Source organism: Scyliorhinus torazame, chromosome 12, assembly GCF_047496885.1.
Source record: "Scyliorhinus torazame isolate Kashiwa2021f chromosome 12, sScyTor2.1, whole genome shotgun sequence".
NCBI lineage: Eukaryota > Metazoa > Chordata > Chondrichthyes > Carcharhiniformes > Scyliorhinidae > Scyliorhinus > Scyliorhinus torazame.
Genome location: NC_092718.1, coordinates 68,353,726 through 68,381,323, shown reverse-complemented (window position 1 = coordinate 68,381,323; position 27,598 = coordinate 68,353,726). Strand labels below are relative to the sequence as shown.

Sequence of the window (27,598 nt, the reverse complement as noted above, 5' to 3'; positions counted from 1 at the left end):
CTCTCCCATTCCCCGCTCAGTGTCTCCCTGCCTCTCTCTCTCTCTCCCATTCCCCGCTCTGTCTCTCCCTGCCTCTCTCTCTCCCATTCCCCGCTGCCTCTCCCTGCCTCTCTCTCTCTCTCCCATTCCCCGCTCTGTCTATCCCTGCCTCTCTTTCTCTCTCTCTCCCACTCCCCGCTCTGTCTCTCCCTGCCTCTCTCTCTCTCTCCCATTCCCAGCTCTGTCTCTCCCTGCCTCTCTCTCTCTCTCCCATCACCCGCTCTGTCTCTCCCTGTCTCTCTCTCTCCCATTTCCCGCTCCGTCTCTCCCGGCCTCTCTCTCTCTCTCTCCCATTCCCCGCTCTGTCTCTCCCTGCCTCTCTCTCTCTCTCCCATTCCCCGCTCTGTCTCTCCCTGCCTCTCGCTCTCTCTCCCATTCCCCGCTGTGTGTCTCCCTGCCGCTCTCTCTCTCTCTCCCATTCCCCGCTCTGTCTCTCCCTGCCTCTCTGTCCCTCTGCCATTCCCCGCTCTGTCTCTCCCTGCCTCTCTCTCTCTCTCCCATTCCCCGCTCTGTGTCTCCCTGTCGCTCTGTCTCTCTCCCATTCCCCGCTCTGTGTTTCCCTGCCTCTCTCTCTCTCTCTCCCATTCCTCGCTCTGTGTCTCCCTCTCTCTCTCTCTCCCATTCCCCGCTCTGTGTCTCCCTCTCTCTCTCTCTCCCATTCCCCGCCCTGTGTCTCCCTGCCTCTCTCTCTCTCCCATTCCCCGCTCTGTGTCTCCCTCTCTCTCTCTCTCTCGCTCTCCCTTTCCCCGCTCAGTGTCTCCCTGCCTCTCTCGCTCTCTCCCATTCCCCGCTCTGTCTCTCCCTGCCTCTCTCTCTCTCTCCCATTCCCCATCTATGCCTCCCTGTCTCTCTCTCCCATTCCCCGCTCTGTGTCTCCCTCCCTCTCTTTCTCGTCTCCCATTCCCCGCTCTGTGTCTCCCTCTCTCTCTCCCATTCCCCGCTCTGTGTCTCCCTCTCTCTCTCTCTCTCCCATTCCCCGCTCTGTGTCTACCTGCCTCTCTCTCTCTCTCTCCCATTCCCCGCTCTATGTCTCCCTCTCTCTCTCTCTCTCCCATTCCCTGCTCTGTTTCTCCCTGCCTCTCTCTCTCTCCCATTCCATTTCAGTGCCTCCCTGTCTCTCTCTCCCATTCCTTGCTCTGTGTCTCACTGCCTCTCTCTCTCTCTCTCTCCCATTCCCCGCTCTGTGTCTCCCTCTCTCTATCTCTCTCTCCCATTCCCCGCTCAGTGTCTCCCTGCCTCTCTCTCTCCCCCCATTTTACCGCTCTGTCTCTCCCTGCCTTCTCTCTCTCCCATTCCCCGATCAGTGTATCCCTCTCTCGCTCTCCCATTCCCCGCTCTGTGTCTCCCTCTCTCTATCTCTCTCTCCCATTCCCCGCTCAGTGTCTCCCTGCCTCTCTCTCTCCCCCCATTTTACCGCTCTGTCTCTCCCTGCCTCTCTCTCTCCCAATCCCTGCTCTATCTCTCCCTGCCTCTCTCTCTCTCCCATTCCCCGCTCAGAGTCTCCCTCTCTCTCTCTCTCCCATTCCCCCCTCTGTCTCTCCCTGCCTCTCTCTCTCTCTCCCATTCCCCGCTCAGTGTCTCCCTGCCTCTCTCTCTCTCTCCCATTCCCCGCTCTGTCTCTCCCTGCCTCTCTCTCTCCCATTCCCCGCTCAGTGTCTCCCTCTCTCTCTCTCTCCCATTCCCCGCTGTCTCTCCCTGCCTCGCTCTCTCTCTCCCATTCCCCGCTCTGTCTATCTCTGCCTCTCTTTCTCTCTCTCTCCCATTCCCCGCTCTGTCTCTCCCTGCCTCTCTCTCTCTCTCCCATTCCCCGCTCTGTGTCTCCCTGCCTCTCTCCCTCTCTCTCCCAATCCCCGCTCTATGTCTCCCTCTCTCTCTCTCTCTCCCATTCCCTGCTCTGTTTCTCCCTGCCTCTCTCTCTCTCCCATTCCATTTCAGTGCCTCCCTGTCTCTCTCTCCCATTCCTTGCTCTGTGTCTCACTGCCTCTCTCTCTCTCTTTCTCCCATTCCCCGCTCTGTGTCTCCCTCTCTCTATCTCTCTCTCCCATTCCCCGCTCAGTGTCTCCCTGCCTCTCTCTCTCCCCCCATTTTACCGCTCTGTCTCTCCCTGCCTTCTCTCTCTCCCATTCCCCGCTCAGTGTATCCCTCTCTCGCTCTCCCATTCCCGGCTCTGTCTCTCCCTGCCTCTCTCTCTCTCTCCCATTCCCCGCTCAGTGTCTCCCTGCCTCTCTCTCTCTCTCCCATACCCCGCTCTGTCTCCCTGCCTCTCTCTCTCCCATTCCCTGCTCTATCTCTCCCTGCCTCTGTCTCTCTCCCATTCCCCGCTCAGTGTCTCCCTCTCTCTCTCTCTCCCATTCACCCCTCTGTCTCTCCCTGCCTCTCTCTCTCTCTCCCATTCCCCGCTCAGTGTCTCCCTGCCTCTCTCTCTCTCTCCCATTCCCCGCTCTGTCTCTCCCTGCCTCTCTCTCTCCCATTCCCCGCTCAGTGTCTCCCTCTCTCTCTCTCTCCCATTCCCCGCTGTCTCTCCCTGCCTCTCTCTCTCTCTCCCATTCCCCGCTCTGTCTATCTCTGCCTCTCTTTCTCTCTCTCTCCCATTCCCCGCTCTGTCTCTCCCTGCCTCTCTCTCTCTCTCCCATTCCCAGCTCTGTCTCTCCCTGCCTCTCTCTCTCCCATCCCCCGCTCTGTCTCTCCCTGTCTCTCTCCCTCCCATTCTCCGCTCTGTCTCTCCCTGCCTCTCTCTCTCTCTCTCCCATTCCCCGCTCTGTCTCTCCCTGCCTCTCTCTCTCTCTCCCATTCCCCGCTCTGTCTCACCCTGCCTCTCTCTCTCTCTCCCATTCCCCGCTCTGTCTCTCCCTGCCTCTCTCTCTCTCTCCCATTCCCCGCTCTGTGTTTCCCTGCCGCTTTCTCTCTCTCCCATTCCCCGCTCTGTCTCTCCCTGCCTCGCTCTCTCTCTGCCATTCCCCGCTCTGTCTCTCCCTGCCTCTCTCTCTCTCTCCCATTCCCCGCTCTGTGTCTCCCTGTCGCTCTCTCTCTCTCCCATTCCCCGCTCTGTGTCTCCCTGTCTCTCTCTCTCCCTGCTTCTCTCTCTCTCTCCCATACCCCGCTCTGTGTCTCCCTGCCGCTCTCTCTCTCTCTCATTCCCCGCTCTGTGTCTCCCTGTCTCTCTCTCTCCCTGCCTCTCTCTCTCTCCCCCCATTCCCAGCTATGTGTCTCCCTGCCGCTCTCTCTCTCTCCCATTACCCGCTCTGTCTCTCCCTGCCTCTCTCTCTCCCTCCCATTCCCCATCTGTGCCTCCCTGTCTCTCTCTCCCATTCCCCGCTCTGTGTCTCCCTCCCTCTCTTTCTCGTCTCCCATTCCCCGCTCTTTGTCTCCCTCTCTCTCTCACTCTCTCTCTCCCATTCCCCGCTCTGTGTCTCCCTCTCTATCTCTCTCTCGCTCTCCCTTTCCCCGCTCAGTGTCTCCCTGCCTCTCTCGCTCTCTCCCATTCCCCGCTCTGTCTCTCCCTGCCTCTCTCTCTCTCTCCCATTCCCCATCTATGCCTCCCTGTCTCTCTCTCCCATTCCCCGCTCTGTGTCTCCCTCCCTCTCTTTCTCGTCTCCCATTCCCCGCTCTGTGTCTCCCTCTCTCTCTCCCATTCCCCGCTCTGTGTCTCCCTCTCTCTCTCTCTCTCCCATTCCCCGCTCTGTGTCTCCCTGCCTCTCTCTCTCTCTCTCCCATTCCCGCTCTATGTCTCCCTCTCTCTCTCTCTCTCCCATTCCCTGCTCTGTTTCTCCCTGCCTCTCTCTCTCTCCCATTCCATTTCAGTGCCTCCCTGTCTCTCTCTCCCATTCCTTGCTCTGTGTCTCACTGCCTCTCTCTCTCTCTCTCTCCCATTCCCCGCTCTGTGTCTCCCTCTCTCTATCTCTCTCTCCCATTCCCCGCTCAGTGTCTCCCTGCCTCTCTCTCTCCCCCCATTTTACCGCTCTGTCTCTCCCTGCCTTCTCCCTCTCCCATTCCCCGCTCAGTGTATCCCTCTCTCGCTCTCCCATTCCCGGCTCTGTCTCTCCCTGCCTCTCTCTCTCCCATTCCCCGCTCTATCTCTCCCTGCCTCTCTCTCTCTCTCTCCCATTCCCCGCTCAGTGTCTCCCTCTCTCTCTCTCTCCCATTCCCCCTCTGTCTCTCCCTGCCTCTCTCTCTCTCTCCCATTCCCCGCTCAGTGTCTCCCTGCCTCTCTCTCTCTCTCCCATTCCCCGCTCTGTCTCTCCCTGCCTCTCTCTCTCCCATTCCCCGCTCAGTGTCTCCCTCTCTCTCTCTCTCCCATTCCCCGCTGTCTCTCCCTGCCTCGCTCTCTCTCTCCCATTCCCCGCTCTGTCTATCTCTGCCTCTCTTTCTCTCTCTCTCCCATTCCCCGCTCTGTCTCTCCCTGCCTCTCTCTCTCTCTCCCATTCCCCGCTCTGTGTCTCCCTGCCTCTCTCCCTCTCTCTCCCAATCCCCGCTCTATGTCTCCCTCTCTCTCTCTCTCTCCCATTCCCTGCTCTGTTTCTCCCTGCCTCTCTCTCTCTCCCATTCCATTTCAGTGCCTCCCTGTCTCTCTCTCCCATTCCTTGCTCTGTGTCTCACTGCCTCTCTCTCTCTCTTTCTCCCATTCCCCGCTCTGTGTCTCCCTCTCTCTATCTCTCTCTCCCATTCCCCGCTCAGTGTCTCCCTGCCTCTCTCTCTCCCCCCATTTTACCGCTCTGTCTCTCCCTGCCTTCTCTCTCTCCCATTCCCCGCTCAGTGTATCCCTCTCTCGCTCTCCCATTCCCGGCTCTGTCTCTCCCTGCCTCTCTCTCTCTCTCCCATTCCCCGCTCAGTGTCTCCCTGCCTCTCTCTCTCTCTCCCATACCCCGCTCTGTCTCCCTGCCTCTCTCTCTCCCATTCCCTGCTCTATCTCTCCCTGCCTCTGTCTCTCTCCCATTCCCCGCTCAGTGTCTCCCTCTCTCTCTCTCTCCCATTCACCCCTCTGTCTCTCCCTGCCTCTCTCTCTCTCTCCCATTCCCCGCTCAGTGTCTCCCTGCCTCTCTCTCTCTCTCCCATTCCCCGCTCTGTCTCTCCCTGCCTCTCTCTCTCCCATTCCCCGCTCAGTGTCTCCCTCTCTCTCTCTCTCCCATTCCCCGCTGTCTCTCCCTGCCTCTCTCTCTCTCTCCCATTCCCCGCTCTGTCTATCTCTGCCTCTCTTTCTCTCTCTCTCCCATTCCCCGCTCTGTCTCTCCCTGCCTCTCTCTCTCTCTCCCATTCCCAGCTCTGTCTCTCCCTGCCTCTCTCTCTCCCATCCCCCGCTCTGTCTCTCCCTGTCTCTCTCCCTCCCATTCTCCGCTCTGTCTCTCCCTGCCTCTCTCTCTCTCTCTCCCATTCCCCGCTCTGTCTCTCCCTGCCTCTCTCTCTCTCTCCCATTCCCCGCTCTGTCTCACCCTGCCTCTCTCTCTCTCTCCCATTCCCCGCTCTGTCTCTCCCTGCCTCTCTCTCTCTCTCCCATTCCCCGCTCTGTGTTTCCCTGCCGCTTTCTCTCTCTCCCATTCCCCGCTCTGTCTCTCCCTGCCTCGCTCTCTCTCTGCCATTCCCCGCTCTGTCTCTCCCTGCCTCTCTCTCTCTCTCCCATTCCCCGCTCTGTGTCTCCCTGTCGCTCTCTCTCTCTCCCATTCCCCGCTCTGTGTCTCCCTGTCTCTCTCTCTCCCTGCTTCTCTCTCTCTCTCCCATACCCCGCTCTGTGTCTCCCTGCCGCTCTCTCTCTCTCTCATTCCCCGCTCTGTGTCTCCCTGTCTCTCTCTCTCCCTGCCTCTCTCTCTCTCCCCCCATTCCCAGCTATGTGTCTCCCTGCCGCTCTCTCTCTCTCCCATTACCCGCTCTGTCTCTCCCTGCCTCTCTCTCTCCCTCCCATTCCCCATCTGTGCCTCCCTGTCTCTCTCTCCCATTCCCCGCTCTGTGTCTCCCTCCCTCTCTTTCTCGTCTCCCATTCCCCGCTCTTTGTCTCCCTCTCTCTCTCACTCTCTCTCTCCCATTCCCCGCTCTGTGTCTCCCTCTCTATCTCTCTCTCGCTCTCCCTTTCCCCGCTCAGTGTCTCCCTGCCTCTCTCGCTCTCTCCCATTCCCCGCTCTGTCTCTCCCTGCCTCTCTCTCTCTCTCCCATTCCCCATCTATGCCTCCCTGTCTCTCTCTCCCATTCCCCGCTCTGTGTCTCCCTCCCTCTCTTTCTCGTCTCCCATTCCCCGCTCTGTGTCTCCCTCTCTCTCTCCCATTCCCCGCTCTGTGTCTCCCTCTCTCTCTCTCTCTCCCATTCCCCGCTCTGTGTCTCCCTGCCTCTCTCTCTCTCTCTCCCATTCCCGCTCTATGTCTCCCTCTCTCTCTCTCTCTCCCATTCCCTGCTCTGTTTCTCCCTGCCTCTCTCTCTCTCCCATTCCATTTCAGTGCCTCCCTGTCTCTCTCTCCCATTCCTTGCTCTGTGTCTCACTGCCTCTCTCTCTCTCTCTCTCCCATTCCCCGCTCTGTGTCTCCCTCTCTCTATCTCTCTCTCCCATTCCCCGCTCAGTGTCTCCCTGCCTCTCTCTCTCCCCCCATTTTACCGCTCTGTCTCTCCCTGCCTTCTCCCTCTCCCATTCCCCGCTCAGTGTATCCCTCTCTCGCTCTCCCATTCCCGGCTCTGTCTCTCCCTGCCTCTCTCTCTCCCATTCCCCGCTCTATCTCTCCCTGCCTCTCTCTCTCTCTCTCCCATTCCCCGCTCAGTGTCTCCCTCTCTCTCTCTCTCCCATTCCCCCTCTGTCTCTCCCTGCCTCTCTCTCTCTCTCCCATTCCCCGCTCAGTGTCTCCCTGCCTCTCTCTCTCTCTCCCCCATTCCCCGCTCTGTCTCTCCCTGCCTCTCTCTCTCCCATTCCCCGCTCAGTGTCTCCCTCTCTCTCTCTCCCGTTCCGCGCTGTCTCTCCCTGCCTCTCTCTCACTCTCCCATTCCCCGCTCTGTCTCACCCTGCCTCTCTTTCTCTCTCTCTCCCATTCCCCGCTCTGTCTCTCCCTGCCTCTCTCTCTCTCTCCCATTCCCAGCTCTGTCTCTCCCTGCCTCTCTCTCTCTCTCCCATCCCCCGCTCTGTCTCTCCCTGTCTCTCTCTCGCCCATTCCCCGCTCTGTCTCTCCCTGCCTCTCTCTCTCTCTCTCCCATTCCCCGTTCTGTCTCTCTCTGCCTCTCTCTCTCTCTCCCATTCCCCGCTCTGTCTCTCCCTGCCTCTCTCTCTCTCTCCCATTCCCCGTTCTGTCTCTCCCTGTCTCTCTCTCTGTCTCCCATTCCCCGCTCTGTGTCTCCCTGTCTCTCTCTCTCTCCCTGCCTCTCTCTCTCTCCCATTCCCCGCTCTGTGTCTCCCTGCGGCTCTCTGTCTCCCATTCTCCGCTCTGTCTCTCCCTGCCTCTCTCTCTCTCTCCCATTCCCCGCTCTGTCTCTCCCTGCGTCTCTCTCTCTCTCTCTCCCATTCCCCGCTCTGTGTCTCCTTGTCGCTCTCTCTCTCTCCCATTCCCCGCTCTGTGTCTCCCTGTCTCTCTCTCTCTCCCTGCCTCTCTCTCTCTCTCCCATTCCCCGCTCTGTGTCTCCCTCCCGCTCTCTCTCTCCCATTCTCCGCTCTGTCTCTCCCTGCCTCTCTCTCTCTCCCATTCCCCGCTCTGTCTCTCCCTGCCTCTCTCTCTCTCTCTCCCATTCCCTGCTCTGTGTCTCCCTGTCTCTCTCTCTCCCTGCCTCTCTCTCTCTCTCCCATTCACCGCTCTGTGTATCCCTGCCACTCTCTCTCTCTCCCATTCCCCGCTCTGTGTCTCCCTGTCTCTCTCTCTCCCTGCCTCTCTCTCTCTCTCCCATTCACCGCTCTGTGTATCCCTGCCGCTCTCTCTCTCTCCCATTCCCCGCTCTGTGTCTCCCTGTCTCTCTCTCTCCCTGCCTCTCTCTCTCTCTCCCATTCCGCGCTCTTTATGTTCCTGCCTCTTTCTCTTACATTTGATCCCTATAACGCGGTCTCTCTCTCTCTCTGCCATTCCCCGCTCAGTGTCTCCCTCTCTCTCTCTCTCCCATTCCGCCCACTTTATGTTCCTGCCTCTTTCTCTTACATTTGATCCCTATAACGCGGTCTCTCTCTCTCTCTGCCATTCCCCGCTCAGTGTCTCCCTCTCTCTCTCTCTCCCATTCCCCCCTCTGTCTCTCCCTGCCTCTCTCTCTCTCCCATTCCCCGCTCAGTGTCTCCCTGCCTCTCTCTCTCTCTCTCTCCCATTCCCCGCTCTGTCTCTCGCTGCCTCTCTCTCTCCCATTCCCCGCTCAGTGTCTCGCTCTCTCTCTCCCATTCCCCGCTCTCTCTCCCTGCCTCTCTCTCGCTCTCCCATTCCCCGCTCTGTCTCTCCCTGTCTCTCTTTTTCTCTCTCTCCCATTCCCCGCTCTGTCTCTCCCTGCCTCTCTCTCTCTCTCTCTCCCATTCCCAGCTCTGTCTCTCCCTGCCTCTCTCTCTCTCTCCCATCCCCCGCTCTGTCTCTCCCTGCCTCTCTCTCTCTCTCCCATTCCCAGCTCTGTCTCTCCCAGCCTCTCTCTCGCTCTCCCATTCCCCGCTCTGTCTCACCCTGCCTCTCTTTCTCTCTCTCTCCCATTCCCCGCTCTGTCACTCCCTGCCTCTCTCTCTCTCTCCCATTCCCAGCTCTGTCTCTCCCTGCCTCTCTCTCTCTCTCCCATCCCCCGCTCTGTCTCTCCCTGTCTCTCTCTCGCCCATTCCCCGCTCTGTCTCTCCCTGCCTCTCTCTCTCTCTCTCCCATTCCCCGTTCTGTCTCTCTCTGCCTCTCTCTCTCTCTCCCATTCCCCGCTCTGTGTCTCCCTGTCGCTCTCTCTCTCTCCCATTCCCCGCTCTGTGTCTCCCTGTCTCTCTCTCTCTCCCTGCCTCTCTCTCTCTCTCCCATTCCCCGCTCTGTGTCTCCCTGCGGCTCTCTGTCTCCCATTCTCCGCTCTGTCTCTCCCTGCCCCTCTCTCTCTCTCCCATTCCCCGCTCTGTCTCTCCCTGCCTCTCTTTCTCTCTCTCTCCCATTCCCCGCTCTGTGTCTCCTTGTCGCTCTCTCTCTCTCCCATTCCCCGCTCTGTGTCTCCCTGTCTCTCTCTCTCTCCCTGCCTCTCTCTCTATCTCCCATTCCCCGCTCTGTGTCTCCCTCCCGCTCTCTCTCTCCCATTCTCCGCTCTGTCTCTCCCTGCCTCTCTCTCTCTCCCATTCCCCGCTCTGTCTCTCCCTGCCTCTCTCTCTCTCTCTCCCATTCCCTGCTCTGTGTCTCCCTGCCGCTCTCTCTCTCTCCCATTCCCTGCTCTGTGTCTCCCTGCCGCTCTCTCTCTCTCCCATTCCCCGCTCTGTGTCTCCCTGTCTCTCTCTCTCCCTGCCTCTCTCTCTCTCTCCCATTCCCCGCTCTGTGTCTCCCTGCCGCTCTCTCTCTCTCCCATTCCCCGCTCTGTGTCTCCCTGTCTCTCTCTCTCCCTGCCTCTCTCTCTCTCTCCCATTCCGCGCTCTTTATGTTCCTGCCTCTTTCTCTTACATTTGATCCCTATAACGCGGTCTCTCTCTCTCTCTGCCATTCCCCGCTCAGTGTCTCCCTCTCTCTCTCTCTCCCATTCCCCCTCTGTCTCTCCCTGCCTCTCTCTCTCCGATTCCCCGCTCTGTGTCTCCCTGCCTCTCTCTCTCTCTCTCTCCCATTCCCCGCTCTGTCTCTCCCTGCCTCTCTCTCTCCCATTCCCCGCTCAGTGTCTCGCTCTCTCTCTCTCCCATTCCCCGCTCTCTCTCCCTGCCTCTCTCTCGCTCTCCCATTCCCCGCTCTGTCTCTCCCTGTCTCTCTTTTTCTCTCTCTCCCATTCCCCGCTCTGTCTCTCCCTGCCTCTCTCTCTCTCTCCCATTCCCAGCTCTGTCTCTCCCTGCCTCTCTCTCTCTCTCTCATCCCCCGCTCTGTCTCTCCCTCCCTCTCTCTCTCTCTCCCATTCCCAGCTCTGTCTCTCCCTGCCTCTCTCTCTCTCTCCCATTCCCAGCTCTGTCTCTCCCTGCCTCTCTCTCTCTCTCCCATCCCCCGCTCTGTCTCTCCCTGCCTTTCTCTCTCTCTCCCATTCCCCGCTCTGTGTCTCCCTGTCTCTCTCTCTCCCTGCCTCTCTCTCTCTCCCCCATTCCGCGCTCTTTATGTTCCTGCCGCTTTCTCTTACATTTGATCCCTATAACGCGGTCTCTCTCTCTCTCTGCCATTCCCCGCTCAGTGTCTCCCTCTCTCTCCCTCTCCCATTCCCCCCTCTGTCTCTCCCTGCCTCTCTCTCTCCCATTCCCCGCTCAGTGTCTCCCTCTCTCTCTCTCCCATTCCCCGCTGTCTCTCCCTGCCTCTCCCCCCCCCCAACCGGCTATTTATTTCACTCTCACTCTGCTTCTAAGTGTGTCTCGCCCTCTCTCCCCCACACTTTCTCCCTCACTGCTTGTCTCGCTACCTCCTCATTCTGTACCTTTCTCTCTCTCTGCATTTTCCCCTATCGCTCTTCCCCCTCCCGCTCTGTCTCTCTCTCTCCGTATCTGTCTCTCTCTCTCCCTCTGTCTCTCTGTTTATCTGTCTGTGTCTCTGTCTCTCCCTCTCTCTCTGCCTCGCTCCCCTCTCTCTTCTATCTCTCCCTCTCTCTCTCTCTCTCTCATTCACTCTCGATCTCCCTTTGCCCCCTCTGGGTTATTTTCAGTGCTTCTACCTCTCAAATACCCCCTCCCCACTTCCCGTGATATATTTCCGATTCTGCACTTTCCACTCTCTCTCTCTCACTTTCTCTTTCTCTCACTCTCTCTCTATCTCTATGTCTCTATCTCTTTCTCTCTCCCTTTCCATTCATGGATCTGCACCCCACAATGGGTCTTTCCTTTCTATCTGCCCGCTCTTTTCTGTTCACTCTCTCTCTCTCACTGTCTCTCTCACTCGCTCACTGTCTCATACTCTCTCCCACACTCTCTCACTGTCTCTCTCTCACTGTCTCTCACACACTGTCTCTCACACTGTCTCTTACACTGTCTCTCACACTCGCTTACTGTCTCACACTCTGAATGTCTCTCACTGTCTCTCTCACACTGGCTCTGTCACTCTCACACTGTCTCACACTCTCTCCGAATGTCTCTCACTGTCTCACACTCTCTCTGAATGTCTCTCACTGTCTCTCTCACACTGGCTCTGTCACTCACACACTGTCTCTCACACTGTCCCTCTCACACTGGCTCTGTCACTCGCACACTGTCTCTCACACCCTCTCTCACTGTCTCACACTGTCTCTCTCACACTGCCTCTGTCACACACACACTCTCTCTCACTGTCTCTCTCACAGTGCCTCTGTCACACACACACTGTCTCTCTCACACTCGCTCACACTGTCTCTCACACTCTCTTCACTGTCTGACTCTCTCTCGCTGTCTCTCTCTCATACTCGCTTTGTCTCTCTCTCTCTCACTCACTGTCTCGTGCTCTCTCTTGCTGTCTCTCACTGTTTCCCTCTCACACTATCTGTCTCTCTTACTGTCTCTCTCACTGTCTCTCTCGCACTCTCCCTGTCTCTCTCACTGTCTCACTGTTTCTCTCTCTCACACAGACGCTCTTTCACACATTCGCTCACACAATTTCATACTCTCGCTCTCACTCGTACACTATCTCATGGGCTGATTCTTTCACACTCCCTCTCACACTGCCTCTGCCTCTCTCACTCTCTCGCTGCCCTTCTCTCACTGCCTCTCTCACTGTCTTTCACTCTCTCTCTCTCTCACTGTCTCTCTCACACTCTCTCTCTCTGTCTCTCTCACACTCACACAAACTCTCTCACACACTCTCTGTCTCTTTCACTGTCTCTCCCACTCTCTCTCACTCTGTTTCTCTCACACTCTCACTCTCTCATTGTCTCTCTCATTGTCTCTCTATCCCTCTCATTCTCTTTGTCTCTCACTGTCTCACACTCTCTCTCTCTCACTGTCTCTCCCACTCTCTCTCTCACTGTCTCTCCCACTCTCTCACTCTCTGTTTCTCTCATTGTCTCTCACTCCCTCTCATTCTCTCTGTCTCTCACTGTCTCACTCTCTCTGTCTCTCTCTCGCCGTCCCTCTATCACTGCCGCTCTCACTGTCTCTCTCACACTCTTTCCCTGTCTCTCTCTCTCCGTCTCTTACAATTTTTCTCTCACACACTCACTCTCTATCACACTCTCTCACACACTGCCCCTCTCTCTCACTCTCTCTCACTGTCTCTCCCACTCACTCTCACTCGCTGTTTCTCTCAAACTCTCACTCTCTCTGTCTCTCTGATTGTCTCTCTCACTCCCTCTCATTCTCTCTGTCTCTCACTGTCTCACACACTCTCTCACCCTCACTGTCTCTCTCACTGTCACACTCCATCTCGCACTCTCTTACTCTAACACGGTCTCTCTCCCACAATTTCTCTTTCACTCTTACTCTCGCTCTTTCTCACTCACACGCACTTCTCGCACACTTCCTCTCACACTGTCTCACTCTCACACCACCTCTCACTGTGTCTCTCACATACACTCATTCTGTCCAGCTTTTTCTCACACACACTGTGTCTCTCTCTCCTGTCACTGTACTTTATTCCCCCCTTCTCTCTCCCCATCCTTTAACCCATGGAATCTGCTCTGGAACTCACACACTCTGCCACTGATGTGAACATTTGACTGCCGCTGGAATAGAAGTTTTGAAATGTCAGTAAATATTCCGGAGCAAATTGCTCCTTGTATAATTTTTAAAAAGCGATTGTTTTGGAGTTTTATCCTGCAGTGTTTTTAGTTAATGCATTTTACAAACTGGCTGCATTTAAGCTGAAGACGGCGTGTAGTCTCAGAGAGAGTTCACTTTATCTCGGGAAATGCACCACAGGCTTGAAGACGGAGGTGTAAATTTCCACCCTTTCCTTCCACATTCCGCTCGTTAAGTGAACTTTGATGAACCGCCCAGTTTGTTGGCCGTTCCACAGCGTTGTTGGGACATTTGCGCAGACAGTTGTAAACAGAGAGATGGGCTCGGGGAATGGGTCCTCTTCATTCGCACTTTCTGCAACCTCCACTGCTTCGTGACCGGGAGTGCGTCAGGGAGATTGTGCCAGTGTCCGTCACGACTCTGCTGTGGGTGGGCTGGACTCGGATGTGAGGCCCCAGGGGAGCCGGAGCAGTGAGATTGCTGCAAACAGCCCTATAACTACAGGCTGCCTGTCAAGGAGTCAGAGGAAATCAGCGAGAGGGGACATTTGTTGGCAGCTCCGGGATAAAGGACACACAGCAGGATCGCTGCTTTACACAGTAACCTGGTCAGTCTCTCTCCTTATTGCGATAATCTGTAATAGCTCAACCGTCTTTCTCTCCGCTAAAGTGGCTGTTCCTAGTTCTTACTGAACTCTCACATCCATCATCACCTCTCTGTCTTCCTCTCTATCTCTTCCTCTCTGTCTCTTCCTCTCTGTCTCTTCCTCTCGTTCTCTGTCTCTGTCTGTCTCTCCTAGTCTGTCTCCTTCCTCCCCTCTCTCTGTCCCAGACTCGCATTCCCTCCTCTCTCTCCCCCCTTCTCTCGGTCTCTGTCTGTCTCCCCCTCTGTCTCTCCCTCCCTCAGACTCTGCCTCTCGCTCTTCACTGCCTCTGCCTCTCTCTGTCTCTCGCTCTTTACTCTCTCTGCCTCTCTCTTTCTCTCGCTCTTCACTTTCTCTGTCTCTCGCTCTTTACTATCTCTGCCTCTCTCTGTCTCTCGCTCTTCACTCTCTCTGCCTCCCTCTGTCTCTCGATTTTTACTCTCTCTGCCTCTCTTTGTCTCTCGCTCTTTACTCTCTCTGCCTCTCTGTCTCGCGCTCTTTACTCTCTCTGACTCTCTCTGTCTCTCGCTCTTCACTCTCTGTCTCTCTCTGTCTCTCCCTGTTTCTGTCCCACATACACATTCGCTCCTCTCTCTCCCTCTGTCTGTCTCTCTTCCTATGTCTCTCCCTCTCTATGTCTCTCCCTCTCTCTGCTTCTCGCTCTTCACTCTCTCTGCCTATCTCTGTCTCTCGCTCTTCACTCTCTCTGTCTCTCTCTTCTCTCGCTCTTTACTCTCCCTGCCTCTCTCTGTCTCTTCCACTCTCTGTCTCTCCCTGTTTCTGTCCCACATACACATCCGCTCCTCTCTCTTCCTCTGTCTGTCTCTCTTTCTATGTCTCCCCCTCTCTCTCCTTCTCGCTCTTCACTCTCTCGGCCTCTCTCTGTCTCTCGCTCTTCAATCCCTCTGTCTCTCTCTTCTCTCGCTCTTTACTCTCTCCCATTCTCTGTCTTTCCCTGTTTCTGTCCCACATACACATTGGCCCCTCTGTCTGCCTCTATTTCTATGTCTCTGCCTCTCTCTGTCTCTCGCTCTTCACTCTCTGCTTCTCTCTGCCTCTCTCTGTTTCTTCCTCTTTGTCTCTCCCTGTCTCTGTCTCCCACACCCAAATCCCCCCCCCCCTCTCTCTACCTCTCTGTCCCTCTCTCTCTCCTCACTCTCTCTCTCCATGTCTCTCCCTTTATTTGTCTCTTTTTCTCTTCCTCTCTGTCTCACCTTTTCTCTGCCTTTCCCTCGCTCTAGCTCTGTCTTCTCTCTGTCTCTCCCTCTCTCTTCTCTTTCTCTCTCTCTCCCCTTCTCTCTCTCTGCACCCCCCCCCCCCTCTCTCTGATTCTCTCTCTCACACACACACACATTGTGGCTCCATTATCCTGGGTCACTTTCTCCGCCCGCTGCTTACTCTCTCACCACCACCCCCCCCCCCCCCCCCCGCACCCCCTCCCCTTTTGGAAAGTTGTTATGGGGGGTTCTGACCCCTCGCTTTTCTGCGGCGGAGTTCCCGCTGTTGTGTTGGAGGAGCCTCGGAGGCGGGAGGCCAAAGGCCCCCACCACCCACTCAACTCGTGCACAGAAAGAGGCCATTCGGCCCAGCGAGGCCGGGTCGCCCACCTTTGCTCCAAAAGAAACGGGAAGGACCAGGGCCCTCGCTGCAAGCGGCAGATTTAACATCCAATTCCAATTCTCGCCCACTTTACCACTTTCACGTTTTAGTCTTGTTGCATCTGCTCCGAAGCGCACGGGCACATACCCAGCCCCACGGTCCAGCCGGAGCCCGCCCTTAACCAACTCCAGAGACTTCCCCTCAACTCGCAACCGCTGCTCCAACTCCGCCCCTCCCCCCCCCCCCCCCCCCCAAAAAAAAAAACAGCCCCGGTTTGGCCAGGAGACCGGCCCGGGCCCGGGTCCATTGACTTCACTCGGAATTGATTGAAGCTCCTCACTGGGGTGACTTTCCTGGGCCTCTTCTTTACCAACAAACTCTTACAGGTGAGACCTGTCTGTTCCTGCAAAACTGCCCAAGGCACAGTCTGGATACAGGGGCAAGTGGCTGAAAGTAAGCACGCAGGTACAGCAAGCAGTAAAGAAGGCAAATGGTATGTTGGCCTTCACAGCGAGAGGATTTGAGTGTAGGACTATAATGTTTTACTGTAATTGTATAGGGCATTGGTGAGGCGACACCTGCAGTATTGTGTGCTGCTTTGGTGTTGTTATCTGAGGAAGGATATTCTTGCTATGGAGGGAGTGCAGGGAAGGTTTATCAGGCTGATTCCTGGGATGGCAGGACTGTCATTTGAGGAGACACTAAGTCAGTTAGGATTATGTTCATTGGAGTTTAGAAGAGTGAGAGGGGATCTCATAGAAACGTATAAAATTCTAACCGGATTGGACAGGGTAGATTCAGAAAGAATGTTCCCGATGGTGGGGAGTCCAGAACTAGGGGTCATAGTCTGAGGATAAGGGTTAAATTCTTTAGGACTGAGGTGAGGAGAAATTTCTTCACCCAGAGAATGGTGAATCTGCGGAATTCACTACCACAGAAAGTAGTTGAGGCCAAAATCTTGTGTATTTTCAGGGAGGAATTGGATATAGCTCTTGGGACTAAAGGGATCCAGGGATATGGGGAGAGGATCAGGGTATTGAATTTGATGGTCAGCCATGATCATAATGAATGGCCGGGCAGGCTCGAAGGGCCGAATGGCCTCGTGCTCCTGTTTTCTATGTTTTCTGTGTGAAAGGGTGGCGGGGAATGATAATGTGAAGTGGCGCCGCCTGAGTGACCAGAGAGGGAGAGCGAGTAAATGGTCAGAATGGGAATGGATGGGGTAAACAGGAATGGGTGGATGAGCAATAGATTGTATCTTGATGTTTAAAACTCCATCCATTTCTTCCACAGATCCCTGCTCTGGATTTAACTGGGGAATGGAGCCATATCCGCTGCACACCCTGTACAATGACTGCTCCCTCCAACAGGTTCCCAGCGAACTGGACCTCAGCTTGTACGGTGAGTTCGGCCATTCGGCTCAGGGACCTTCACTCAAACTAAGAAAGCAGCAACATCGGCAACACTGCCGAGCAGTGAGTGTACTGCCTGATGCCAGCTCCTCCTCAGCCCACATCATATCAGATTGGCCAGCCCACTTTGAAAGGTTACTGTGTAAATGGAGCTGGACATAGATGTCCTCAGTTTCGGAAACAATATATTTTAATATCAAACTAGAGCGAGTGACGGAAGTGGCAAGGGCGAGAATATCTGAAGGCGACGTCCCAGTGAGGCTGCGCACAGATCCAATCGATCAGCAAGGGATCATTACTTTGTATCTAATCCTGTGCTGTCCCTGTCCTGGAGTGTTGATGGGGACAGCGGAGAGGGAGATTTACGCTGTATCTAACCCCGTGCTGTACGTGTCCTGGGAGTGTTTGATGGGGACAGTGTAGAGGGAACTTTACTCTGTATCTAACCCTGTGCTGTACCAGTCCTGGGAGTGTTTGATGGAGACAGTGTAGAGGGAGCTTTACTCTGTATCTAACCCCGTGTTGTACCTGTCCTGGGAGTGTTTGATGGGGGACAGTGTAGAGGGAACACTTTACGAAACCCCGTGCTGCCTCTGTCCTTGGAGTATTTGATGGGCACAGTATAAAGGGATAATTACTCTGTACTTAAACCGGTGCTGTACATGTCCTGGGAGTGTACAATGGGGACAGTGTAGCGGGATTTGTACTCAGTATCGAACTCTGTGCTGTACCTGTCCTGGGAGTGTTTGATGGGGACAGTGTAGAGGGAGCGTTACTCTGTGTCTAACCCCGCGCTGTTTCTGTCCTGGGAACATTTGATGGGGACAGTGTAGAGGTATATTTACACTCTATCTAACCCCGTGATGTACCTGTCCTGGAAGTGTTTAATGGAGACAGTGTAGAGGGAGCTTTACTCTGTATCTATCGCTGTGCTGTACCCGTCCTGGGAGTGTTTGATGGGGACAGTGTAGAGGGAACTTTACTCTTTACTTAACCCGCGCCGCCTCTGTCCTTGGAGTATTTGACGGGCACAGTACAGAGGGATCATTACTCTGTACTTAAACCGGTGCTGTACATGTCCTGGGGGTGTACAATGGGGACAGTGTAGAGGGATTATTACTCTGTATCTTACTCTGTGCTGTACCTGTCCTGGGAGGTTTGATGGGCACCGTGCAGAGGCAGCTTTACTCTTCACCTAACCCTGTGCTGTACCTGACCTGGGAGTGTTTGATGGGGACAGTGCAGAGGGAGCTTTACTCTGTATCTATCCCTGTGCTGTACCCGCCCTGGGAGTGTTTGATGGGGACAGTGTAGAGGGAACTTTACTCTTTACTTAACACGCGCTGCCTCTGTCCTTGGAGTATTTGATGGGCTCAGTGTAGAGGCAGCTTTACTCTGTACTTAAACCTCGTGCTCTATCTGTTCTGAGAGTGTTTGATGGGGACACTGTAGAGCGAGCTTTACTCTGTATCTAACCCCATGCTGTACCTGTCCTGAGAGTGTTTGATGGAGACAGTGTAGAGGCAGCTTTACTCTCATAGAATTTACAGTGCAGAAGGAGGCCATTCTGCCCATCAAGTCTGCACCGGCTCTTGGAAAGAGCACCCTACCCAAGGTCAACACCTCCACCCTATCCCCATAACCCACTAACCCCACCCAACACTAAGGGCAATTTTGAACACTAAGGGCAATTTATCATGGCCAATCCACCTAATCTGCTCATCTTTGGACTATGGGAGGAAACCGGAGTACCCGGAGGAAACCCACGCACACACGGGGAGGATGTGTAGACTCCGCACAGACAGTGACCCAAGCCGCAATCGAACCTGGGACCCTGGAGCTGTGAAGCTATTATGCTATCCACAATGCTACTGTGCTGCCCTTACTGTTTCTAACTCCGTGCTGTAACGGTCCTGGGAGTCTTTGATGGGGACAATGTAGAGGGAGCTTTACTCTGTATCTAACCCCGTGCTGAACCTGTCCTGGGAGTGTTTGATGGGGACAGCGTAGAGGGAGCTTTACTCTGTATCTAACCCCGTGCTGAATCTGTCCTGGGAGTGTTTGATGGGGAACAGTGTAGAGGGAACTTTACTCTGTATCTAACCCCCTTCTGTACCTGTCCTGGGAGTGTTTGATGGGGACAGCGTAGAGGGAGATTTACTCTCTATCTAACCCCGTGCTGTACCTGTCCTGGGAGTGTTTAATGGGGACATTGTTGAGGGATTATTACTCTGTCTCTAACCCCGTGCTGTACCTGTGCTGGGAGTGTTTAATGGAGACAGTGAAGAGGGAGCTTTACTCTGTATCTATCCCCGTGGTGTACCTGTCCTGGGAGTGTTTGATGGGGGATAGTGTGAAGGGAACTTTACTCTTTACTTAACCCACGCAGCCTCTGTCATTTGAGTATTCGGCGGGCACAGTATAGAGGGATCATCACTCTGTACTTAAACCGGTGCTGTACATGTCCTGGGGGTGTACAATGGGGACTGTGTAGAGGGATTATTATTCTGTATCTCACTCTGTGCTGTACCTGTCCTGGGAGGTTTGATGGGGAACGTGCAGAGGGAGCTTTACTCTGCACCTAACCCCGTGCTGTACCTGTCCTGGGAGTGTTTGATGGGGACAGTGTAGAGGGACCTGTACTCTGTATCTAACCTCGTGTTGTACCTGTCCTGGGAGTGTTTAATGGAGACAGATAGAGGGAGCTTTACTCTGTATTCATCCGCGTGGTATATCTGTCCTGCGAGTGTTTGATGGGAGACAGTATAGAGGGAACTATATTCTTTACTTAAATCCGCGCTGACCCTATCCCCATAACCCAGTAACCCCACCCAACACTAAGGGCAATTTTGGACACTAAGGGCAATTTATCACGGCCAATCCACCTAATCTGCACATCTTTGGACTGTGGGAGGAAAGCGGAGCACCCGGAGGAAACCCACGCACATACGGGGAGGTTGTGCAGATTCCGCACAGACAGTGACCCTAGCCGGAATCGAACCTGGGACCCTGGAGCTGTGCAGCAATTGTGCTATCCACAATGCTACTGTGCTGCCCTGACTGTTTCTAACCCCGTGCTGTATCTGTACTGGGAGAGTTTGATGGGGACAGTGTAGAGCGAGCTTTACTCTGTATCCAACCCCCTGCTGTACCTGTCCTGGGAGTGTTTGATGGGGACAGCGTAGAGGGAGCTTTACTCTGTATCCAACCCCGTGCTGTACCTGTCCTGGGAGTGTTTGATGGGGGACAGTGTAGAGGGAACTTTACTCTGTATCTAACTCCCTGCTGTACCTGTCCTGGGAGTGTTTGATGGGGACAGCGTAGAGGGAGCTTTACTCTCTATCTAACCCTGTGCTGTACCTGTCCTGGGAGTGTTTAATGGTGACAGTGTTGAAGGATTATTACTCTGTCTCTTACCCCGTGCTTTATCTGCCCTGGGAGTGTTTGATGGGACACTGCAGAGGGAGCTTTACTCTGTATCTAACCCCGTGCTGTACCTGTCCTGGGAGTGTTTGATGGAGACAGTGTAAAGGGACTTTACTCTGTTTCTAACCCTGAGCTGTTCCTGTCCTGGGAGTGTTTGATGGGGACAGTGTAGAGGGAGCTTTACTCTGTATCTAGCCCTGTGCTGTACCTGTCCTGGGAGTGTTTGATGGGGACAGTGTAGAGGGAGCTTTACTCTGCATCTAACCCCATGCTGTACCTGTCCGGGGAGTGTTTGATGGAGACAGTGTAGAGGCAGCTTTACTCTTTACTTAACACGCGCTGCCTCTGTCCTTGGAGTATTTGATGGGCTCAGTGTAGAGGCAGCTTTACTCTGTACTTAAACCTCGTGCTCTATCTGTTCTGAGAGTGTTTGATGGGGACACTGTAGAGCGAGCTTTACTCTGTATCTAACCCCATGCTGTACCTGTCCTGAGAGTGTTTGATGGAGACAGTGTAGAGGCAGCTTTACTCTCATAGAATTTACAGTGCAGAAGGAGGCCATTCTGCCCATCAAGTCTGCACCGGCTCTTGGAAAGAGCACCCTACCCAAGGTCAACACCTCCACCCTATCCCCATAACCCACTAACCCCACCCAACACTAAGGGCAATTTTGAACACTAAGGGCAATTTATCATGGCCAATCCACCTAATCTGCTCATCTTTGGACTATGGGAGGAAACCGGAGTACCCGGAGGAAACCCACGCACACACGGGGAGGATGTGTAGACTCCGCACAGACAGTGACCCAAGCCGCAATCGAACCTGGGACCCTGGAGCTGTGAAGCTATTATGCTATCCACAATGCTACTGTGCTGCCCTTACTGTTTCTAACTCCGTGCTGTAACGGTCCTGGGAGTCTTTGATGGGGACAATGTAGAGGGAGCTTTACTCTGTATCTAACCCCGTGCTGAACCTGTCCTGGGAGTGTTTGATGGGGACAGCGTAGAGGGAGCTTTACTCTGTATCTAACCCCGTGCTGAACCTGTCCTGGGAGTGTTTGATGGGGAACAGTGTAGAGGGAACTTTACTCTGTATCTAACCCCCTTCTGTACCTGTCCTGGGAGTGTTTGATGGGGACAGCGTAGAGGGAGATTTACTCTCTATCTAACCCCGTGCTGTACCTGTCCTGGGAGTGTTTAATGGGGACATTGTTGAGGGATTATTACTCTGTCTCTAACCCCGTGCTGTACCTGTGCTGGGAGTGTTTAATGGAGACAGTGAAGAGGGAGCTTTACTCTGTATCTATCCCCGTGGTGTACCTGTCCTGGGAGTGTTTGATGGGGGATAGTGTGAAGGGAACTTTACTCTTTACTTAACCCACGCAGCCTCTGTCATTTGAGTATTCGGCGGGCACAGTATAGAGGGATCATCACTCTGTACTTAAACCGGTGCTGTACATGTCCTGGGGGTGTACAATGGGGACTGTGTAGAGGGATTATTATTCTGTATCTCACTCTGTGCTGTACCTGTCCTGGGAGGTTTGATGGGGAACGTGCAGAGGGAGCTTTACTCTGCACCTAACCCCGTGCTGTACCTGTCCTGGGAGTGTTTGATGGGGACAGTGTAGAGGGACCTGTACTCTGTATCTAACCTCGTGTTGTACCTGTCCTGGGAGTGTTTAATGGAGACAGATAGAGGGAGCTTTACTCTGTATTCATCCGCGTGGTATATCTGTCCTGCGAGTGTTTGATGGGAGACAGTATAGAGGGAACTATATTCTTTACTTAAATCCGCGCTGACCCTATCCCCATAACCCAGTAACCCCACCCAACACTAAGGGCAATTTTGGACACTAAGGGCAATTTATCACGGCCAATCCACCTAATCTGCACATCTTTGGACTGTGGGAGGAAAGCGGAGCACCCGGAGGAAACCCACGCACATACGGGGAGGTTGTGCAGATTCCGCACAGACAGTGACCCTAGCCGGAATCGAACCTGGGACCCTGGAGCTGTGCAGCAATTGTGCTATCCACAATGCTACTGTGCTGCCCTGACTGTTTCTAACCCCGTGCTGTATCTGTACTGGGAGAGTTTGATGGGGACAGTGTAGAGCGAGCTTTACTCTGTATCCAACCCCCTGCTGTACCTGTCCTGGGAGTGTTTGATGGGGACAGCGTAGAGGGAGCTTTACTCTGTATCCAACCCCGTGCTGTACCTGTCCTGGGAGTGTTTGATGGGGGACAGTGTAGAGGGAACTTTACTCTGTATCTAACTCCCTGCTGTACCTGTCCTGGGAGTGTTTGATGGGGACAGCGTAGAGGGAGCTTTACTCTCTATCTAACCCTGTGCTGTACCTGTCCTGGGAGTGTTTAATGGTGACAGTGTTGAAGGATTATTACTCTGTCTCTTACCCCGTGCTTTATCTGCCCTGGGAGTGTTTGATGGGACACTGCAGAGGGAGCTTTACTCTGTATCTAACCCCGTGCTGTACCTGTCCTGGGAGTGTTTGATGGAGACAGTGTAAAGGGACTTTACTCTGTTTCTAACCCTGAGCTGTTCCTGTCCTGGGAGTGTTTGATGGGGACAGTGTAGAGGGAGCTTTACTCTGTATCTAGCCCTGTGCTGTACCTGTCCTGGGAGTGTTTGATGGGGACAGTGTAGAGGGAGCTTTACTCTGCATCTAACCCCATGCTGTATCTGTCCGGGGAGTGTTTGATGGAGACAGTGTAGAGGCAGCTTTACTCTGTATTCATCCGCGTGGTATATCTGTCCTGCGAGTGTTTGATGGGAGACAGTATAGAGGGAACTATATTCTTTACTTAAATCCGCGCTGACCCTATCCCCATAACCCAGTAACCCCACCCAACACTAAGGGCAATTTTGGACACTAAGGGCAATTTATCATGGCCAATCCACCTAATCTGCACATCTTTGGACTGTGGGAGGAAAGCGGAGCACCCGGAGGAAACCCACGCACATACGGGGAGGTTGTGCAGATTCCGCACAGACAGTGACCCTAGCCGGAATCGAACCTGGGACCCTGGAGCTGTGCAGCAATTGTTCTATCCACGATGCTACTGTTCTGCCCTGACTGTTTCTAACCCCGTGCTGTATCTGTACTGGGAGAGTTTGATGGGGGACAGTGTAGAGTGAGCTTTACTCTGTATCCAACCCCCTGCTGTACCTGTCCTGGGAGTGTTTGATGGGGACAGCGTAGAGGGAGCTTTACTCTGTATCTAACCCCGTGCTGTACCTGTCCTGGGAGTGTTTGATGGGGGACAGTGTAGAGGGAACTTTACTCTGTATCTAACCCCCTGCTGTACCTGTCCTGGGAGTGTTTGATGGGGACAGCGTAGAGGCAGCTTTACTCTCTATCTAACCCTGTGCTGTACCTGTCCTGGGAGTGTTTAATGGTGACAGTGTTGAAGGATTATTACTCTGTCTCTTACCCCGTGCTTTATCTGTCCTGGGAGTGTTTGATGGGGACAGTGTAGAGGGAGCTTTACTCTGTATCTAGCCCTGTGCTGTACCTGTCCTGGAAGTGTTTGATGGGGACAGTGTAGAGGGAGCTTTACTCTGCATCTAACCCCATGCTGTACCTGTCCGGGGAGTGTTTGATGGAGACAGTGTAGAGGCAGCTTTACTCTGTATCTAACCCCGTGCTGTATCTGTCCTGAGAGTGTTTGATGGAGACAGTGTAGAGGGACTTTACTCTGTTTCTAACCCTGTGCTGTTCCTGTCCTGGGAGTGTTTGATGGGGACAGTTTAGAGGGAGCTTTACTCTGTATCTACCTCCGTGTTGTACCTGTCCTGGGAGTGTTTGATGGGGACAGTGTAGAGGGAGCTTTACTCTGTATCTAACTCCGTGTTGTACCTGTCCTGGGAGTGTTTGATGGGGACAGTGCAGAGGGAGCTTTACTATATATCTAACTCCGTGTTGTACCTGTCCTGGGAGTGTTTGATGGGGACAGTGTGGAGGGAGCTTTACTCTGTATCTAACCCTGTGCTCTACCAGCCCTTGGAGTGTTTGATGGGAAAAGTGCAGACGGAACTTTACTCTGTATCTAACCCTGTGCTCTACCAGCCCTTGGAGTGTTTGATGGGAACAGTGCAGACGGAGCTTTACTCTGTATTTGACCCTGTGCTGCACCTGTCCTGAGAGTGTTTAATTGGGACAGTGTAGGGGAAGTGTAGGCTGTATCTAATCCCGTGCTGTACTGTCCTTGGAGTATTTGATCGGGATATTGTAGAGGGAACCTTTTTTGGAATCTAGCCGTGTTCTGTGCCTAGGACTGATCGATGGAGATAGTGCAGGGGGTGCTTTACTCGGTATCATACTCCTTGTTATTCAAGTCCTGGGATCGTTTAATGAGCTGCATCTAGAGAGGGATTTTAAACCCTGTGGTGTACCTGTGCTGGGAGTGTTCGATGGGGATAGTGCAGAGGAAGCTTTAAGCAGTATCGAACTCCGTGTTGAACCTGTCCTGGGAATGTTTTATGGGGACAGTGTCGAGGAGCTTAAATCTGTATCTAACCCCATGCAGTTTCTGTCCTGGGAATGTTTGATGGGGAAAGTGTAGAGGAACCGTTATTTTACATCTAATCCGAGCTGCTCTCGCCCAGGGAGTATTTGATGGGGACAGTGTAGAGGAAGCTTTACTCTGTATCTAACCCCGTGCTGTACCTGTGTTGAGGGATTATTACTCTGTCTTTAACCATGTGCTGTACCTGTCCTGGGAGTGTTTGATGGGGACAGTGTAGAGGGAGCTTTTCTCTGTATCTAACCCCGTGCTGTACCTGTCCTGGGAGTGTTTGATGGGGACAGTGTAGAGGGAGCTTGACTCTGTATCTAGCGCCGTGCTGTACCTGTCCTGGGAGTGTTTGATGGGGACAGTGTAGAGGGAGCTTTACTCTGTATCTAGCCCTGTGCTGTACCTGTCCTGGGAGTGTTTGATGGGGACAGTGTAGGGGGAGCTTTACTCTGCATCTAACCCCATGCTGTACCTGTCTGGGGAGTGTTTGATGGAGACAGTGTAGAGGCAGCTTTACTCTGTATCTAACCCCGTGCTGTACCTGTCCTGAGACTGTTTGATGGAGACAGTGTAGCGGGACTTTACTCTGTTTCTAAACCTGTGCTGTTCCTGTCCTGGGAGTGTTTGATGGGGACAGTGTAGAGGGAGTTTTACTCTGTATCTAACTCCGTGTTGTACCTGTCCTGGGAGTGTTTGATGGGGACAGTGTAGAGGGAGCTTTACTCTGTATCTAGCCCTGTGCTGTACCTGTCCTGGGAGTGTTTGATGGGGACAGTGTAGAGGGGGCTTTACTCTGCATCTAACCCCGTGCTGCACCTGTCTGTGGAGTGTTTGATGGAGACAGTGTAGAGGCAGCTTTGCTCTGTATCTAACCCCGTGCTGTACCTGTCCTGAGAGTGTTTGATGGAGACAGTGTAGAGGCAGCTTTACTCTGTATCTAACCCCGTGCTGTACCTGTCCTGAGAGTGTTTGATGGAAACAGTGTAGAGGGACTTTACTCTGTTTCTAACCCAGTGCTGTTCCTGTCCTGGGAGTGTTTGATGGGGACAGTGCAGACGGAGCTTTACTCTGTGTCTAACCCTGTGCTCTACCAGCACTTGGAGTGTTTGATGGGAACAGTGCAGACGGAGCTTTACTCTGTATTTGACCCTGTGCTGCACCTGTCCTGAGAGTGTTTGATTGGGACAGTGTAGGGGAAGTGTAGGCTGTATCTAATCCCGTGCTGTACTGTCCTTGGAGTATTTGATCGGGATATTATAGAGGGAACCTTTTTTGGAATCTAGCCGTGTTCTGTGCCTAGGACTGATCGATGGAGACAGTGCAGGGGGTGCTTTACTCGGTATCATACTCCTTGTTATTCAAGTCCTGGGATCGTTTAATGAGCTGCATCTGGAGAGGGATTTTAAACCCTGTGGTGTACCTGTGCTGGGAGTGTTCGATGGGGATAGTGCAGAGGAAGCTTTAAGCAGTATCGAACTCCGTGTTGAACCTGTCCTGGGAATGTTTTATGGGGACAGTGTCGAGGAGCTTAAATCTGTATCTAACCCCATGCAGTTTCTGTCCTGGGAATGTTTGATGGGGACAGTGTAGAGGAACCGTTATTTTACATCTAATCCGAGCTGCTCTCGCCCAGGGAGTATTTGATGGGGACAGTGTAGAGGAAGCTTTACTCTGTATCTAACCCCGTGCTGTACCTGTGTTGAGGGATTATTACTCTGTCTCTAACCATGTGCTGTACCTGTCCTGGGAGTGTTTGATGGGGACAGTGTAGAGGGAGCTTTACTCTGTATCTAGCCCTGTGCTGTACCTGTCCTGGGAGTGTTTGATGGGGACAGTGTAGGGGGAGCTTTACTCTGCATCTAACCCCATGCTGTACCTGTCTGGGGAGTGTTTGATGGAGACAGTGTAGAGGCAGCTTTACTCTGTATCTAACCCCGTGCTGTACCTGTCCTGAGACTGTTTGATGGAGACAGTGTAGCGGGACTTTACTCTGTTTCTAAACCTGTGCTGTTCCTGTCCTGGGAGTGTTTGATGGGGACAGTGTAGAGGGAGTTTTACTCTGTATCTAACTCCGTGTTGTACCTGTCCTGGGAGTGTTTGATGGGGACAGTGTAGAGGGAGCTTTACTCTGTATCTAGCCCTGTGCTGTACCTGTCCTGGGAGTGTTTGATGGGGACAGTGTAGAGGGGGCTTTACTCTGCATCTAACCCCGTGCTGCACCTGTCTGTGGAGTGTTCGATGGAGACAGTGTAGAGGCAGCTTTACTCTGTATCTAACCCCGTGCTGTACCTGTCCTGAGAGTGTTTGATGGAGACAGTGTCGAGGCAGCTTTACTCTGTATCTAACCCCGTGCTGTACCTGTCCTGAGAGTGTTTGATGGAAACAGTGTAGAGGGACTTTACTCTGTTTCTAACCCAGTGCTGTTCCTGTCCTGGGAGTGTTTGATGGGGACAGTGCAGACGGAGTTTTACTCAGTGTCTAACCCTGTGCTCTACCAGCACTTGGAGTGTTTGATGGGAACAGTGCAGACGGAGCTTTACTCTGTATTTGACCCTGTGCTGCACCTGTCCTGAGAGTGTTTGATTGGGACAGTGTAGGGGAAGTGTAGGCTGTATCTAATCCCGTGCTGTACTGACCTTGGAGTATTTGATCGGGATATTATAGAGGGAACCTTTTTTGGAATCTAGCCGTGTTCTGTGCCTAGGACTGATCGATGGAGACAGTGCAGGGGGTGCTTTACTCGGTGTCATACTCCTTGTTATTCAAGTCCTGGGATCGTTTAATGAGCTGCATCTGGAGAGGGATTTTAAACCCTGTGGTGTACCTGTGCTGGGAGTGTTCGATGGGGATAGTGCAGAGGAAGCTTTAAGCAGTATCGAACTCCGTGTTGAACCTGTCCTGGGAATGTTTTATGGGGACAGTGTCGAGGAGCTTAAATCTGTATCTAACCCCATGCAGTTTCTGTCCTGGGAATGTTTGATGGAGACAGTGTAGAGGAACCGTTATTTTACATCTAATCCGAGCTGCTCTCGCCCAGGGAGTATTTGATGGGGACAGTGTAGAGGAAGCTTTACTCTGTATCTAACCCCGTGCTGTACCTGTGTTGAGGGATTATTACTCTGTCTCTAACCCCGTGCTGTACCTGTCCTGGGAGTGTTTGATGGGGACAGTGTAGAGGGAGCTTTACTCTGTATCTAGCCCTGTGCTGTACCTGTCCTGGGAGTGTTTGATGGGGACAGTGTAGA

The 27,598-nt window shown here is 53.7% G+C and overlaps 1 protein-coding gene across 2 annotated transcripts in view; it reads left to right on the top strand.

Annotated features, from left to right (window-relative positions):
* Positions 1-12,866: 12,866 nt before the first annotated feature.
* Positions 12,867-27,598, top strand: part of LOC140386466 (protein c-ets-1-B-like) — a 50,734-nt gene continuing 36,002 nt past the window's right edge. The window contains exons 1-2 of one of the 2 annotated variants that reach the window (XM_072468836.1): positions 12,867-13,346; positions 16,275-16,382. In XM_072468836.1, the coding sequence (XP_072324937.1) occupies positions 16,301-16,382 (82 nt within the window). In that variant the 5' untranslated portion in view covers positions 12,867-13,346; positions 16,275-16,300. Of the gene's footprint in view, positions 13,347-15,221; positions 15,368-16,274; positions 16,383-27,598 lie in introns of those variants that run through there. The other variant, XM_072468837.1, reaches the window with a different exon arrangement.